This window comes from Seriola dumerili, unplaced genomic scaffold (assembly GCF_002260705.1).
Source record: "Seriola dumerili isolate Sdu_G_001 unplaced genomic scaffold, Sdu_1.0 BDQW01000018.1, whole genome shotgun sequence".
In the NCBI taxonomy this organism is placed as follows: Eukaryota; Metazoa; Chordata; class Actinopteri; order Carangiformes; family Carangidae; genus Seriola; species Seriola dumerili.
Window position 1 is genome coordinate 1,040,223 of NW_019174273.1, and position 17,917 is coordinate 1,058,139.

Here is a 17,917-nt window from a genome sequence, read left to right on the forward strand (position 1 = left end):
TCCCAAACAAGGCCCTTGTTCTGCAGGATTCACAGCCCCTGGAGTCACAGACGTCCCTCTGGATGTCAAGTTTAACAGTCCATAATGCCATTGTGTTGCACAGTTAAAGTTGAATTGCAGAAGTATCATATTTGTAATATCATGAGAACAAAGACAATAAAATTATTAAGATTTATGGTGTAGTTATGTCTTGGTTCTTGTTTTTATGTATTTAAGAAATGTATAAATTATTGGGGAATATTAGTTGCTTCAGTGGTGTAACTCTCCAGGTGTTGGCACTGAAAAGGCAAAGATTCAAGATTTATAATTTAAAATTAAACAGAATTTGTGCAGCAGGAATATGTTCTTGTTAACTTGTTTGTGACGTTTCCACTAAGGCTGGGAACCATTGCTCTAAAATAATAAAGCAAAAAATTACCAGTCAGTGAAATATTATTACAGTTGATCATTAGATTATTGATACTGAGTCTAAGAAGCATTTTATTGTGTTTTTTTTACTTTATACCTTTCCTTACAAGAGTTTGGTGAGAAGATTCCACTTTTGTGTCCATTAAATGGAACATGTAACAACAATGTAACACCCGTACGCACTGCACTTCTCTTATATCAACCTAAATGCGTGTGTGACGCATTGTGTGACGCAGCGTATTTCGTACTTCCCTCAGTTTCTTCCGTTTCCGTTTATTTACTTTTGCTTTCGGTTTATCGTCGGTCTCAATCGACTTTGCAAAGTTTCTAGGGGTCAACAACAATAATAATTATTGTTTTGCACATCGCTTTGTGGTTTGTATTTATTTAGAGGAGGATGTATTTATTTAGAAGATGCAGTTTATTCATTGCCATTCAGCTACTGAATACAGTGGAAGCTAACTCAGGTAAGTTTAGCGCAATGCTAATTTTGCTTTATCTAGGCATATATGTCTAGAAAGTTGTAAAAGATGTGGCCTATCTGTGCATGTTTTTATGTTTTATATGTTTTTACACTATATATAAATATATATATTTTTGTTACAGTTTTTTTTTTCCCATTTTTTAACTCGTGACCACACCCTGGCCTACTATTCATACATACATTCATAGAGATTAACTGTGAAGATACTATAATTATTAATATGAATAAACTATTTGAATCCTTTCAGAAAAGGTTTATAATTCATTCCTACATTAACCTGGCTACTGTACTTAAGTAAAATTGTCAGGTAAGAGGGAAAAAAAGTACATTTAAAGAACTAAATGTGTGATTTTACATTTAGGGCTGCAACTACTGCTTTATTTCATTATCGATTAATCTTCTGATTATTTCCTCAGTGAATTGTTTTGCTTATAAAATGCCTGCTAGAGTCACCAGCAGTCCAAAACCCATGGAGATGTTCAGTTTATAATGATGTAAAACAGAGAAAAGCTGCAAATCTTCCCAAGTTTGAAAGCTGGAATAAGAGAATGTTGTTTGAGGATTTGCTAAAAAACTTAATCCATTAACAAAAATATTCCTGATTCATTTTCTAGTGATCAATTAATTGACTAAATGGCCCCTTGTCTTTATGTTATTTTGCAGATATTATATATGTGGAAGTAGGTAACACAACTGTCCTCTCACCGGGTCCTGTGAAGGATTCCATCAAGACCATGACATGGAAACATGGATATGACATCGCAGTCGAGTTGATTGATAACCAAATTTACCCTTACCGACAGTTTAAAGGTACGTAAATAAATTTTACTTAAACTGCATATAATCCCCAAATATTGAAAACCCTAATTACATGATAATTAATCAGTAAAATTAATGAAACTGTGTATGTCTTTCATTATGTTTTAATTTAAGGGAATTCAAAACGGCACTTTTATTGTTATAGATCATTAGAAATGTCTACCTTGTGTCAAAATGTTGATGTGATTCTTCGAGTACACTTTCACTGTTTCAAAGTGCAGATTTCTCAGCTGCCAGGTGTTTAGTGACAAACATTGGGAGTCAGTTGCTCCCCTGGAAAACAAAAGACAACTAAAGTTAAGATAAATCTGACCGTCTCTGTGCATATCCTTAGATCGCACTCACCTAAATATTTCAACTGGAGCGCTGACAATCACAGGAGTGACTCAAATGGAAAGTGGCAGCTACACATCAGAGATCAACGACAAAGTCACCACCAGGACGACTCAGCTCCTGGTTATCTGTAAGTGGAGGAGTTCTCCTAGAAGTCTGGCCACGACATATTATATTATTATATTATATATTTTCCCTCTGAGTTCAAATTACATCTCTCTCTGTTTGTTCCTTTTTCTTTGAGCTCCTGTCCCTAAACCCACTGTCTCCACACACTGTGACCAAGAGATGACCTCCTGTACACTCATCTGTGAAGGCATCACCACACACGCTGAACCAATCACCTATTCGTGGAAGTCAGGCGATGTGACACGGAACTCAACCACACATAAAGAGTATATTATAACAAAGGTATAAACTGGATAATGGTGTGGTGGATGGAAACATGCCTTATTTCACATTTGTTCATATAACTGTCTTTGCATCCTAGTGATAATAATAATGTGGACATACTGAACCAAGACAAAGGCACCAGGTAACCTAGTTAAGATTGAATGTTTATGTCTGGTGTGGTTTTCACTCAATGTCTAGGAGGAGAAGGAGCCTTGGTTCAGCTGTATGCTGAAAAACCCTGTCAGCTCTAGAAGCAGTGATCAAGCCCCAAACCCATTCAAACCCATCAACTCCAGTGAGTTGTCACACCAGCAAACATCTACTTTAACAGCTCATTAAATATCACAGTGCATCTTAATGTTTTCTTTCATAGTTGATATAATATGAGCAGCTCACTGGGACACCTCAGATTGCATTATCACATACAGATCAGCTGACACTGGTTGTTTTATTTGTTTCTTTGTTTTGTTTCTTTGTTTCTTTGCAGGCAGTCGGAATTGGATATTCATCTTGCTCCCAATAGCTGCTTTGATTCTGTGTATCGTGTTTGTCATTTACAGAATAAGAGGTTAGAAACCATGAAGAATTGTCTTTATATCACTGCATTAAATATGTATTGCGGCATTATCATCATAAACATATTTACTAATGTTTAATAACAGTTGATCAATGAGTTCACGCAAGCAAAGGTAGAGAAAGGATGCCAGTCATTATCAGCTGAAGCTTAATACGCATGTAGGTGTCAGCAGCTGAAAAAATGCACCTAGCAGCTTGCAGTAGCACAGCTGATGAAGTTAGTCAACAGCTAACTCACTGAATCCACGACAACATCATACTTTGTTTACATCCTCCAAAGCATTGTGGGAAATGTAATAATTAAAAATAATAATCTAAAAACTTTATCTATACAGCACACTTCATACAAATAGAAAAGACAAGACAGAAGCGAGAAACAGGGATATTAAACATTTTTAAAAATACATTTTAAAAAAGAGCAAAAGAGCAGTTTCAGCCGAGGACACAACACTTGACTTATTACTCATACAAATGTTACACAAGTTTTGAAATGTGACTCAACATTTCCTGTCTTCCTGTTTTTTTTTTTTATCTGCCACCATCTTGAAACTGTAAATACTGAAACAATGACAGGATCAAGACGAGGCATGTTCCATGTACATTCACAACAGGGTGTGTTCATAACCTTCCATTTACTACCAAATATACCAGAATAACAAAACAAAGCATTGTTATTAATGATGTATTTCACTGAGGTAACAGACACTTTTTCATTTTTGATACAGGAAGAGATGTTGAATGGACGTGTGAAGGTAAGAAACTGCTTCCTTTGTAATCACTGAAGATAATTTTACAGATTTCTAATCTTAAATCTGTTTAAAATATGGCGATTATAAAATCATTTTCTGTTTTTCTGTTTTTAATAAATTGATGAAATTGTTCTTTTTTAAATTTGATTTAATTTTAAGAAGTTTTTCATGCACTGCTTTAACAGCAGTAAACAGGAGTTTAGACTGTGTCAGATGTATTATGGTCGTGGCATTTCTTTGTTCTTGAACAGAGAGAGTGACAATGATAACAAATGGCCAAGTAACAGCCAACCAGGACCAACTGGTGGGTGATCAGGCAGCAGATCCACAAGATAACCAGCAAGATACCAACAATATAACAGGTGAGTAAAACATTATTAATACCAATATGAAATGATGGTCAGAATCATGACAGTGAAAATCAGAGACGTTATAAGAAGGACTGTGGTCCTAAATAAACCCAGATTATAAAATGAGATTTTTAGAGTGTGATAGAAGCATTGTGGTCCTGATTACTCTTTCAACATTTGACAGAGAGGTCAACAACGGTTCCAGCGGTCCAAGACACATCCAACCAGGACCCAGCATCTGTTGTGTCCCCAGAAACCAGCAATGAAACCGGTGAGTGAAATGTTAATATATCCAAGAGGAAAAATACTATGATGGTACAACATGAGGCCTGTTTCACCAAATTTACATCATGTAAACTGTACTACTTGAGATAATTTCATCTACAACCTTTAAGATATACCTCTCACCATGTGGCAGATGTTTTGTGACTGTAACAATTCTTTTATCACCAACAACCTTTTCAGAGGTCCAAGAAACATCTGCCCAGGACCCAACATCTGTTATGTCCCCAGAAACCGCTCAGGACACTGGTGAGTTCAACTTGATCATACAAAATAGGACATGTTGCCAAAAGTACAATATTAAAACCCAGATAGGTCCTTACATGATGAAAAGGCAATTTGAATTTTAAACTCTGTACTAATATAATATAATGGAATATAATAGGAATTTTAAAGGGATTGTTAATAGAGACAGAATTCACAGTTCCAAGTTGTTTGTACTCAGCATCTGAACAAGAACCATGTGTGTTTTTCTCACTGATTATTTTATCATTTGGCAGAGACATCAGCGAAGTCAGTGTCAAGTGACCAAGAAACATCAAACCAGGACCGACTGGTGGATCCACAAGATAACCAGCAAACACCAAACCAGCATCTGACACCTGCTGTGTCTCAAGATGCCAACAATGTAACAGGTGAGTTAAATATGATTAATACCAAACAGAGCCATGACAGTAAATCCAGAGACGTTATAAGGACCTGTGACAGAAGCATTGTGGTCCTGATGATTCTTGTAACATTTGACAGAGAGGTCAACAACTGTTCCAGCGGTCCAAGACACATCCAACCAGGACCCAGCATCTGTTGTGTCCCAAGAAACCAGCACTGAAACTGGTGAGTGGAATATTATATCCAACAGGAAAGATACTATGATGGTACAACATGAGGCCCGTTTACAGCATGTAAACTTTACTGTGAACTGAGCTGTTAGCGGCAGATTATGCAGAAAATTAATCTGCGTGTATTTTTAATAATCAAATAATTCTTTTAGTTATTTTTTAAGCAAAGAATACCAAACATTTACAGGTTGCAGCTTCTCATATGTGAGAATTTGATGCTTGTCTTTGTCGTACATCATAGTAAACTAAATATCTTTGGGCTGTTGGTTGGACAAAAGGAGACATTTGCAGACATCACTGGGACATTTTTCACACATTTTAGAGACAAAACAATTAGTCAATATTAAAAATAATCATCACCATAGAAGATGCATTGTGATGGTGACTATTCTTTTACTGTATCATTTGACTCTGATTTCAGAAGTCCAAGAATCTGCCCAGGACCCAACATCTGTTACGCCCCCGGACACTGGTGAGTTAAACTTACGTAACAAAAAGACTATTTGGACTTTTACCACTGTACTAATGTAATATAATCGAATATAATAGGATTATGATTATCACTGATTGTTTGGATGTGACTTTTATTCTGTCATTTGGCAGAGACGTCAGCGATGTCAGTGTCAAGGGACCAAGAAACATCAAACCAGGACCGACCGGTGGATGAGCAGACAACAGGGCCACAGGATGAGGACCAAAGCTGAAGTACTCCCTACATGAGTACACCAAAGACTCTCAGGGGTTTCATCACAGCACCAACTGCTGTAGGCAGGTGAACTCCATGCAAAAGATGCGACAGGTGCTTCAAGATGTGCCAAACTAAAATGAGTATTTATCAGCACAGCCTTTGTTACTGTATTGGCATGCATCCTTGTGTTTCATACTTAGCTCATGTTCCTACAAGTAGCACAAAGGAAGGAAATGATTTTCAAATGGAAACTGTTGTGGACTGAATTAGTTTTAGCAATATTTGCCAAATACTCAGAACTTTACAGCATTTTAAGCTGCTAACATTCCAAAAGGAAGGAACACTGTTTAAACTGTCTCAAGGGAGGCTGTATGGGTCAGTGGAAGAGAATAACTTAAGCTTTTGTTTATGAAATCTGCTTTTGAAGTGCATTAAGTTTTAGATTGTGTTTTTGATGTTTTGTTTGTCTTTGCTTTCCTGTACTGCCTGTGCCCGACCATTCCCTATCAGTCCACCAGAGGTCAGGTCTTCACTCAGTGTGAACAATTTCTCACATCCTGAGGTGATGCGCTCATAAAGCTTGTTTTATATATTTATATAACTTATATGTAATAGATAGAATAAATAGTTTTTATTTGAATTGTTGACCTGTTTCCAACTTCCTGTTTGAAAAGAGGCCAGACTTTGACAATCACTCAAGCTGTGCCCCAAATTCACACTACATACTCATTCTAAACAGTATGTACCTTAGATTTTATTCAATTTTGAATTCTTTGATTAATTGTGTATGTCTGAACCACTTCCACATCAGCGCTCACAGCTATATTTGAAATATTATCTCATGTTTTTGAGGCTTGATGACTCGACTGTGGTTTTGGATTTAGTTACAAGGACAATAAGAGGCTGTTCAAATGTATCTCAGCTTATAACATGACAAAAGTGACACCACAGCTACAGAACACGTGTCCCATGGTTCATTGTCACAGCATCACTCAGGAGTCTATCATATAACAAGTTGCTTCTCACTGACAGGATTCGCCCATGGCGGCTGTCGTGTGTGTTTGCACTGTGAAATCAGCTGCTATGCTTCACGTGCTGTGAGATGTAAATTGTGTATATATTGTTTTATATATATTTGTTTTATATATATATATAAAATATATTTTGGATTGCTGGCTGAACAGAACAAGTAATATGAAGTTGTCACCTTGCACTGGAAAGGTGTGCTTCATCATCTCCTGACATTTCATAGATTTAGTAAATAATTTATATCTTGATATCATCATTTCATAGCTGTTTTTTGGCTTCCAGCACCTTCTTGGAAATTAAATGAATGTATATGGTTTGGGAGTGGGTGGATGAGGCAACGCAGGGACTGTTTTCTGCGTAATAAGGCCTTTTATTTTGATACTTTCGGCAAAAACGTCTGAACTTCTAATAAGAATATGAAGACTTCTTCCACCTCTGTCCAGGTAGCTGACTACAGAGTGATTTATTAGGAGCAAGCGTGAAAGAGACACACAGCCTCATAGTCTTCTCCGTGCAGGTTAGCGAGAGGAACAAGCTCATATTGTGTGTTCAGAGTAAAATGACAGACATTTGCGAGTGTTGCACTCATTTAGAGGTCACAACATAAGTGCTACCTTCAGGATGACTCTTCCTGAGCTTTGACAGCTGAGGGCATGAGAGAAGATGGATGGAATTTAAATTTGAAGTGTGTGAAAAAGGAGGAGGAGGAAGGTGGTGGGGTCGTTACAACAACACATGCCCTGAGAGAGAATACAGCCGATGGCGCAGAGATGACAGAGCAGCGGTGGTGAAATCACAGTGAAAAGTGGACTTAGCTTTACATGTGCAGACAGGATCGACGCTGAAATGAGCGAGAGAAGTGTCAGAGGGATTCTTCTATCCAGTTGTATGGTTCAGGACTCGGGGAGGACATGTTCTGACAAACCCTATCACACTGCACTGACACTAACTTTCCTCCTGCCCACTGAGCGATGAGCAGCAGCAGCTTCTCGCCTTCACTGAAGGTTGAAATCCTCATGATTAAAGCTCCGACTTTGTCTTGTTTTGATGCAGAAAGATTGTGCAGCTTTCAATAAAAGGGAAAACATGGATGTGCGACCTCTCAGTGTGTGTGTTATTTGTAGGTAGTTACAGAGCATCTGTCATTATGTGAAGCCTTTCTCTCTTTAAGGAATGCAGTTTTCAGTCAGGACCACAGACAGGTGGCACACTGGAGCCAACATGTCTGAGCAGAGACTCAGTCAGACACAAGGAAAACTTATTTCATCCAGATCCTGAAATTTTTACAGTTTTACTGTTAGAGGACGGTTAAGACTTTAGGTTTCCAGTATCAAAACTCTCTGCAGGGCCTGCCTACATTTGCTGCCCAAATGTAAAAATCCACAGGAGGTAATGTTTTGAAACTGGGCTGAAACCATTTTCCTTTTTTAACTTTCAGACTCTCCTTTAATTTAAACACTGTTTACACTTATTGAATATCACTCAGGTCCAATTGCTCCTGCTGTGTCTTCTAGTGTAAAATCTAACAGCTACAGGTTTCACTTCTTGGACTTTAATTGTCTGAATAAAGGCCGTCATTTCCCATGATGTATAATTTACACTGTAATCAGACAGTTCCTGGTTTGGTTCCCAGTATGGGCCACTTTCCTGCTGCATGATAAAAAGCTTTTGGTTGATTTGAAGCCTTTTAGTCCCTTTTGAAATGTACTGAAATGTAATTTTCCAGCTATTAGCAAGCACACTTTTCTTTTGTAGTTTTGTCAGCTACTAAATATTGATTAGTTATAGACCTAGTCAATTTAACATCTTTTTTCAGCCTGAGGGGAAGAGTAGAGAAGGTTCAGACCTCAAAAACATGAAATGTGGTCTTCAAGCCTTAAGGCTGCACTTTAAGTTAATCGAAGGACGATGCAAGTAATAGGAGAAGTAGCTGCTTTCAAAATAAAAGTATATTCTTTGTTATTGGGATAATCAAAATTGTTCCTTAATTTATAATCATCATTTATCAGTTTACATTTTATATTTTTAATCTGAATCTGCAACGTAACTAGTAACTACAGTTATCAGATAAATATAGCGGAGTAAAAAGTGAAATATTTGCCTCAGCAAGGTCCATTTGAATTTAGTGAAGAAAATGTTTACCGGCGGAGCTTTTACTTTGAAAAACTCATGCAGGAAGTCGTTGTGTGACTCTCTCCCGCGACTCAGGTCGCCTCTGTACGCTGCTGTGCGTGAAGGTGCACACATCCTCCTCAGGTAGGCAGGAGGCCGGTGAAACTGTCCTCACTTTGGTTTATTTTTTCACCGGAAGCTGCTGGACATGAAAGCTCCTCCTTAGACCCTTTGACGGGATTTTATTTCCTTTTTTCTTCGCTCAAAAACTTAAATAACAACCACTTTCGAGGATGCGTCGACGTGACAGGTGGTCCATGATGAGTTTGCGGACCTGCGTCATCCTGCTGTTGGTAGTCGCACAGATAAAATCACAACGAAGAGGTAAATGAATGCTACATGCTTAATTTATACTATATGTCATGTTTATATAGAGTTGTGTCTTAAATAAATTATCCCAACAACACCTTCAGTTCCTACAGAAATATTACCAGAAAAGTGCTGAAAATATTGTAAAACTGCTGTAAACATGTTCTAAAATGCTGTAAAACACCTGCAGCTGATTTTTTTTGATTGGCTCCACAGCTTACTTCACCCTAGGGAAACCCCTGTACTTTAATTTGAAATGTAAATTCTGACATTTTCCTCCACTTCTGTTGAATTTCTCTGAATAATGAGCTGGTTATGTGCTGACACATGATCTCAAAGCTTGGTTTTTCTGGCTGGAATGAGGTTGTGGTTGGCATGAATGTCTGGGCTTGTCTATTGGGAGTTATGAATAGCTTCATAGCAGCATCTCCTCCACTGTCAGAGGCTGTACTGTACTTTACTGTCTGATTCAGCTTTTGTTGGGTTTGCAGAAGTCCGTTTAAAACAGGAGGGTGTAGCATCTGTATTCATGCTGTCATGCACAGACCTGTTCTTCATCCACTGGGGGAAGATGAAATAATGATCACAGATGTTTTTTGTTTTTTTTAATTAGATTATTTTGCATTTCTTGTATTTGCTGCCTTTTAGTGGTGTTGTGTTGTGGCTGAGCTTCATTTTGTACATGGATGGAGACAATCCCGCCCCCCCCCGCATAAACATAGGAGCACCACAGTGAACAAGATGCAGAAAAACCAACAGAAATGCAAAAAGTGTTTTTTTTAGTCATTTGTGGTTACTTTGTCTCACTCTAGAGACATTTTGCCTTTCTTTGTAGTCGTCTTGTGTCTCTTTGTGGTCAATTTGTGTCTCTTACAATTCATTTTGTCTCTTTGTGGTCATATTGGGTCTCTTTTTTGACGTCTGATTGACTCCAGGGGCCCCCTGACCGCGTGCCTGATATCATAATCCATGATTTTGTACACGTGTGTACGCTGGTGTTTTATCATAATTATTACATTTAGCAGTGCATCACAGCATGTTGAGTGTCTGCGTGTGTGAGTGTGAGTGTGAGTGTGTTGTGTGTTGTGTGTTGTGTGTTGTGTGTGTGTGTGTGTGTGTGTGTGTGTTGAGGGTAGTGATTTGCGTTTTGCTCAGATTTTCCCTTCAGGGCTCGTCTGTGCCTCCCAGAGAAACAGACACACGCCTAACTTTACCTGGCTGTGCTTTCCCTCCTCTTCTGGCTGCAGACACACACAGACACACTCACACACTCTACACAAAATACACAAACAATATGCTGACATTCAGGCATGTCTACACAAATGCAGAAATGCTCCGACAAAGTATTTAGTCTTGTACATTATGTGTATAAAACTCCTTTTCCTTTAGATTTTTCTTGTTTCTGTTGACTGGAAAAAAATTGCAGTGCAGAAGAAGAAACTTTTTCTTGCAGTCAATCCACATGAACATCAGATTTTAGCTTCAGTGTCTCAGATCTGTAGAATGAAGATTTATATCTGCATTCGTCATGTTTCACTGATGTTCAACAGTCATGCCATAAAAGTGATACCAGTGATCCCCAGTTTACACCCACAGTAGCTTCACAAGTCTGTAAAACAGCAACACTAAAATCGACGCAGCTGTCACTCTACAAATATTTTTTGATTGCTTTCAGTCAGTTTTGTAAAAGTGTCATTGACTGGTTAAATTTTTACCTTTTTAAAGGTTCTGTATGTCACGTTCAGAAAACCCTTGTGCAGTGCATGCTCTCTCACTCCGTAGGTACGTGCAAGCTACGTGGGCGTCAGCCAAAACAGTGACATGACATGCTCAAGACTGATCATGTCGATAGATGTTTAACTATATCTATATTTGAGACTATATAGATGATATGTGACTCTCCAGCTGGCAGAGAATGTCCTGCTGATGTTGACCCTGGTTTGTCTCCAAACGTAGGTCACATTTGGTCAGACGTGCTTCAAGAGATAAAACTTTTTTCTGTTTTTGTCCTTCATCGGTGTTTGTGTTGGACTTTTCTTGGGCTCAGAGCTGGTTAATAGACTCCATGTCTAAGCTAACAGCTAACTGAATCCTCCAAATAAGGAAACTGCAAAACTGCTGTCAAACATTGAGCATCATACATTTATAATTTACTGTCTAACAGTGTCGGAGGATGTGAGGGTGGATTTTTCCTCTTCAGAATTTACTTCCTCTTTGTTTTCTCTCTCTACGTTGAACAGATGTAACACCGTTCAGATTTACTGTGTGTTTATGTGTTAAGTCCTTTCTGACATGACGCTGCAACACAAGCAGCAGACGTTCCTCCTGGGTGGCCAAACATCCCTGTTTCCATAATATATGGTCCTATATTTCATCAAAGCAGACAACGAATGGGGAAAATAAAACCTATGTGCTGTAATAGCATTACACATGACTGCATGGTGTACATGCAGGATGTAAGGGGAATGTAACACAGGGGATCTCATGGCGTAATTAGACCAGAGGGAGAATTTCAGGCTGTTTGTTTCACATGATTTTACACTTTCTTTCCTGAACGCACAGCTGGTTGAGCCTGTCTGAACACGAGGCACATTTCTGCCATCAATAATGTCTACGCTGCGTTTTATGGGGAAATCTGTTGGCTCTTATTTTCAGCTGTTGATGCCACAAGCCTATTTAATGTAACCATGTGTCTAATGCTATAGTCTGTTTCAGTGTGGAAATTTAACCTGTGTATATAAATGTATTGTAGCTGCAAGCCAAACTGAAAATTAATCTCTTAATCTCATAATTTCCCTTCTTAAGATCAATGAAGTTAATGTTATCCCAACAAGGATTTAAGGAAGTAATTTAACAAGCAAAAAGCTTCACATATGTGAGTCTTCTCGGTTTTATATCATTTAAAATTGGTTATCTTTGGGTTTTAGGCTGTTAGTCTCACAAAACAAACAATTTGAAGACATAATAATGGGTATTTTGCACTATTGCTGCCATTTAATAGACTATAAGGTTACAGATGAATTGATAATGAAATAATCATTAGTTGCAGTCCTATATGGCACACCTTATTTCCTGTACGGCTGTAAATTTTTATCCACAAACAGCTGCAGAGAACATCAAATACAGCAGTTTTCCACAAGATGGATCAAGGTTTAAACCACTGTTTGATTGTTATCAATTGGGGTTGAGAGAGAAGCAAAGCAGACATTTATTTAGGTAAAAACAAAGCAGACGATTACTTTAAGTCACTGTGGTGACTTGGAATGTAATTTATGAAAACATCACACGGTGGTTTCTTCTCAGCTAAACCACTAATTACGGTTTAAATCTGCATGTTGTAGTTAAGACGTGATGATGACTCATTGTTTGGGTTTGGCTAGAAAACATGTCTGGATCAGCTGCTTTGGATATAACATGACACATATGTGACATACATCCAACTATACCCATAGTGTAGGCTATCTCTTGTAATAAGAAAGACATTGAACATGCTCCATGTTATTTAATTCTTCTCTCATGGGTCATTAAAATCTTATCTAATCTTATCTTCATTTATCGTAAATTGGTTTATCTTCATTGATCTTATCTTGACTTGATTTTATTTAATTGCTTCTTATCTCGACTTATGTTGATTGCTTGATTATCTAAAGATATTTTAACTTATCTTGACCATATATATATATATATATATAATTTTTTATACTTCTTTTATTACTCATTGTTTATAACGTGACCTGACCCAGACAGAAAATGGACTCCTCTGGAGCATCACTCCTTCAGATGAAAGGTTTTAAATTGCAAGTCTAGAGAAGGATGGGCGGGTGAAATGAATGGAGACTGGACACTTTTGTCACCGCCATAGAAGCATCAAAGAGATTTTTTCCGGACAGGAAGTAGGTGGTGTTTTAGTTAGTTCCCAGCCCTGTTCTTATTACAACACTTGTTTCTTTTTTACCAATTTTCTGCCTTAGGACCTTATTTTTGTAATTTTACACAAAATTATGACCATCACATAACTGATATGTTGCAAAAGACACCTGCTTGATTAGATTTTGGGTAGTTTCTGGTTCAAAATATAGTAAAATGACTTAGTTGCTGACAGAATGGGTAAATTATTAGGCTTTTGTTTTCAAACTTTGTCGTTTGGGGTTTTGACAGTCAACCAACCTTTTATAGATTGTAAAAAGTATTTAATGTCTGTCCAAAGAAATATTGGAAACTAATCACACACATTTTTTAAGGAACACACATGGTAGACCCCAAACAGTCAGTTAGTATTAGTATTATTAAATCAATCTTAGGATATATCCTTTTCACTGTACTGTTACTTTACATTATTTGAAGGCAACTAAACTAGAAGTTGAGGCAGTATTCAGATCCTTTACAATACAACACAGTTAAATACTCCATTACAATTCAAAATCCTGCATTAAAAAAAATCTGACTTAAGTAAAAGTATAGAAATGTTATCAGCAAAATATACTGTACTCGAGGTAAATCTGGGGGTTTATTAGATGATTCATGGGGTTGGAGATAAGAAATAATACAGCTCTGTTGCACAAATGTAAATGCACTTGATGGATTTTTCTCTAGTCTTCCCTTGTAGGGGGGATTATTGAGCCCAAAAAGGGGATGAAATTGGGTAAAATGAACCCTGCATTGTGTCTGCTACATTAACCTTGATTTTGTCATTCCTCAAAGAACCATATTTACTCAGCAGAGACTAAGGTATCCTCAGGTTGAATAAACAGCAGCAGTCTGCCTCCCACAGACTTGGCTTATTAACACAAACTTCTCCCTGTTTCCGACATGGCCTCGAGGATGCGGTTCACTCCCACTTTTATCTGTGATTACAGCTTTTATCCTGTGAGCGACGCAGAGTCAGCATCCCTGCCTCAGCTGAGCCCCTTCAGACTGACCAGACCTGCAGACTGTAACAAATGAAACATCAAAGCATGTTGATAATGAAGCCGTCCTATAGAGGACTTTAAAAGCCCCATAAAGACAGCTGTGGGTGTTTTCCACCTGCTGCCACCTATTTGAAGGTGACAGCGGAAGTGTGGAGGTGTAGGAGTGATCTCATGCTGAAGGGTGAGAGGATGTTTTGCTTTCCATCTTCCATCTTTCTATGCAGCCTATCTGATGTGAATCTAAAGTGGCCGGTCAGAAGGTGCTCTCTGCTCTTTGTTTTCCCAGCTGCGGAGCTGCTGGCTTTCAGGTGGTGATGACGGCGGCTGTGGTTTGATTCTCGCACCTGCTCGCCTCTTTAAGATCTAATCTGCTGGTTTCCACAAATAGCATCTATAGATTCAGCTTGATTTCTGCTTTCATTTCTAAATCAGGAATCAGGATCAGACTTCTGGTTGGAGCTCCTGTAACCGTAAGACCACAGATTCAGATTAAACCTGCTACATGTCTTGTGAGGTGAGATATTTAACTCCTCCTCACTCATTGTCAGCCTCTGTGGATAATGACATACTAGAAACATACACAGAAACCCAAGACTGTTGTTCTTCCTGAAGGTAATGACTCCTTTGGTGATAAGAGGGCCATGTTTTCCTTTTACAAATATTCATATATTTAATCCTAACAAACTGCGTCTGTTTACAAAACCTACAACAAATGCCTTCCTGTGCCAAAGAGATTTACCCCAGTGAGAACTAAACAGTAAATCTGTAATGTTGGTGGTTATTTTTAATGCAAGAAACAAAGAAGTTGTTCTGGTTATTTCAAGTGTAGCAACTCCAGATTGTTTTCATTCATCTTTAGGTCTCTTAAACATCAAAAAACAGCAAATCCCATTTGTCTAGCCATCAATACATCATCATCAAGTATCTTGTTCTGTCTGAACAATGGTCCAAAACCAAAAGATTTTCAATTTAATACAATGTAAGTCAGGAAAAGCAGCAACTTATCACACTTGAGAAGCTAGAACCATCAAAATTTTGCTTGAATTCATGATTCATTGGTTGACAAAATAGCTGAGACAGAAATAATTAACAAACCAGTACAGTGTGCAGGAGTTTTAATGAACATTTAAAGAGTAAGATTTTAATGTTGCAGGCTACTTTAAATGTAAAAAACAGAGAGGAGTTGTTGGCAACTATGTCCAACTGTCACAGTAAAAATATGTGATATAACACCACAGGTCTGTGCAGGCCAAAGAGCTGATTGTTAGCAGCTTAAGTCAAAGTGTCAGTCTGAAGCTAGTTTCATATAAAAGACCTTAAGTATCTGAATGCACAAGCACAGGCCACGATATCAAAAGAAAAGACATTAATCAGCAGCTTGTTTTTAGTGGCGCTCTAATCTCTAGCTACCTCACAGTGAGTCCTGACTGAGTGCCGGCTGAACTGCCCTCAACCCGAACCAGGGGTGACTCTCATGGAGCTCCATTGTCATCTTTTCCATTTAGGCCAGGACATGTTTTGCACGGCACGTCCCATCAGTCTCGAAAAGCATGGAGAGAGTGACATGAGGAGGAAGGGCTTTTAATCATGGAGGCCAAACGGGCTCCGTGCCCATATCATCCAGAGGGGTGGGGCTGGCTGCCAAGACAGAGGCCACGAACCTCTCCAGACTGATTCACGCTGCTGTGAATCAGCCAAGAAGTGGCATGGACAAAGACAGCGCTCAGAGGCCGGTCCTCACGTTGTTGTTTAAGCTTTACGGACATGCAGATTCACCAGGCAGAGGTCGATGACTGAGCTTCACTTGAGCATGAAGTTGGTTTGTGGTTGTTTTGTTGTGCTCTGCATTCCAGGTTCAGGTTGGATCAGGGATGCAAGGGAAGGTGATGAGAGCTGTTGATCTTGAACATGTTTCGTACGACGAGCATAATTTTGCACATTGCAATTGTTCCTCCTGTTCGTGAGGGCAAAAATGTATTTCAGAGATTTTTCTCTGAAGCCTCAGCAGTTTGAGTCAGATGTTTTCATAGGAAAAATTTCCACTTTTTGGTACTATCCCTTCACTGCAGCTTAACACTGCTTTGTCTCCCATCACTGACACTGGAACAGTAACAGAATGATTACAGCAGGAGACATGTGGGCACATGGCTATTGCTTTTAGACAGACATGTCCTTTAAAGCTCCATATTTTCTACTTCTCCTGTGTTTTATTTTGAAGTGTTGATCCATAAGAAGATCTGAAGCGTTTTACTCATTTGGAATAGTAAATCTCTTGTCTTTTGCAGGATGCTTGAAATGTGATATTATGGCCTGATGCAGCTTTCGTCAGGTTTTTGCGAAATGTCGAGCTGTTAACTTTCTTTTGTTCGCCCTTGCAGTAGACGCTCTGTATGAGTCTCTGTGGGTTTTGGGCAAGACTGTGCGGTTTGCCCTTTCATGACTCACTGTGAGCATTACTGGGGTTATTAACAGTACTTGCCCTCGAGTACAGAATCTGGGCTGCAGGAATTCAACCTTTCCCGCAGCACCGTGGCCTCAAGTTACGAAGCCTTTGCACTTGACTTGAATGTCACGTTTCTTCAGGCTTATGCTGAAAACATGCACCTCTGACAGGTGAGATCAACTGAGGGGCTGAGAAAAGATGGCTGTGTCAGGATCGCGTCTGTTAAACCATTTTGATTTTGTCAACACAGAACTAAAATTACCTATAATCACTTAAAAACCTCCATAATTGCTTTTAATTGTCTCCTGTCAATCATTTAATTTGAGGAGGCGTCTGTTCATCTCTTGCTGGAACAACTTTTTCTCACATTGAAAAGAAGCCACCAGATTCACCGCAACACACCCCATTACTTCTTTTTTACTACAGCAACAAACGTCCTCATTCAGCGATAAGGATTCTCCACACAAGGAGCCGACTGTCTTGTCTTCAAGCTCCCGTGTTGCTCAATGAATTGAGCATTGACGCTTGATAAGGGACAGACGTGAACCGTCTCACACCCTCTTGTCTGGAAATGCCCCGCTTTTGTCCATGCCAGAATCCCACTTCGACATACCACAGGGTGTAAGGACTGAGTAGGAGGAGGAGGGTGGAGAGTGGAGTGTCATGGGTGTTGATTTCTGCAGAGCTTCTGCCAAGATGCCCCACGGGGAACTTTTTTTTCTTTCTTTTTTTTTTTTCTTTCTTTTTTTTTTTTCTTTCTTTTTTTTTTTTCTTGCTTCTTCGCTTTGAAGAATTTGAGTAATTTGATAACTGGAGCAGTCAGTGATTTACAGAGCTGACAGGAAGATCTCTAGGTTGTAATACTGTGAGACATCAACTGTGACATCACATTTAAACACAGGTGGCAGCATTTTATCTTTATTTATGTGTTTGTTTATTTATTGTGGCATCTTCACTGCACCACAAACTTCTTCTATCCACTGTGTCAGCGCAGCAGGAACCAGGAAGTGCAGGTTTTAGCTCAGTCGACAGTGAGGTTTTTAGTTTGTAAAGTGCATACATTATTGGCACTTTTTTGACTCATTGCATAAACACAATGACTAAAACAGGAGTTAGAAGGATTTTTCCAAAAA

The 17,917-nt window shown here is 38.7% G+C and overlaps 1 protein-coding gene across 1 annotated transcript; it reads left to right on the forward strand.

Moving 5' to 3' along the window:
- The first annotated feature begins 685 nt into the window (after positions 1 to 685).
- On the forward strand, positions 686 to 8,035 carry LOC111232125. The gene is made up of 15 exons (XM_022759489.1): positions 686 to 875; positions 1,556 to 1,702; positions 2,046 to 2,174; positions 2,289 to 2,455; positions 2,636 to 2,732; positions 2,925 to 3,005; positions 3,587 to 3,625; positions 3,739 to 3,765; positions 4,014 to 4,124; positions 4,297 to 4,383; positions 4,578 to 4,643; positions 4,895 to 5,029; positions 5,142 to 5,228; positions 5,655 to 5,705; positions 5,837 to 8,035. Exons 1-15 carry the CDS (start codon positions 806 to 808, stop codon positions 5,935 to 5,937), a joined length of 1,395 nt encoding a protein of 464 aa, XP_022615210.1. The 5' UTR covers positions 686 to 805; the 3' UTR covers positions 5,938 to 8,035.
- Positions 8,036 to 17,917: the final 9,882 nt, after the last annotated feature.

Coding starts and splice junctions, on each gene's coding strand:
- LOC111232125 (XM_022759489.1), top strand. CDS start 806: ATGTATTTATTTAGAAGATGCAGTTTATTCATTGCCATTCAGCTACTG. Junction 876..1,555: donor TACAGTGGAAGCTAACTCAG/GTAAGTTTAGCG, acceptor GTTATTTTGCAG/ATATTATATATGTGGAAGTA. Junction 4,125..4,296: donor AGATACCAACAATATAACAG/GTGAGTAAAACA, acceptor AACATTTGACAG/AGAGGTCAACAACGGTTCCA.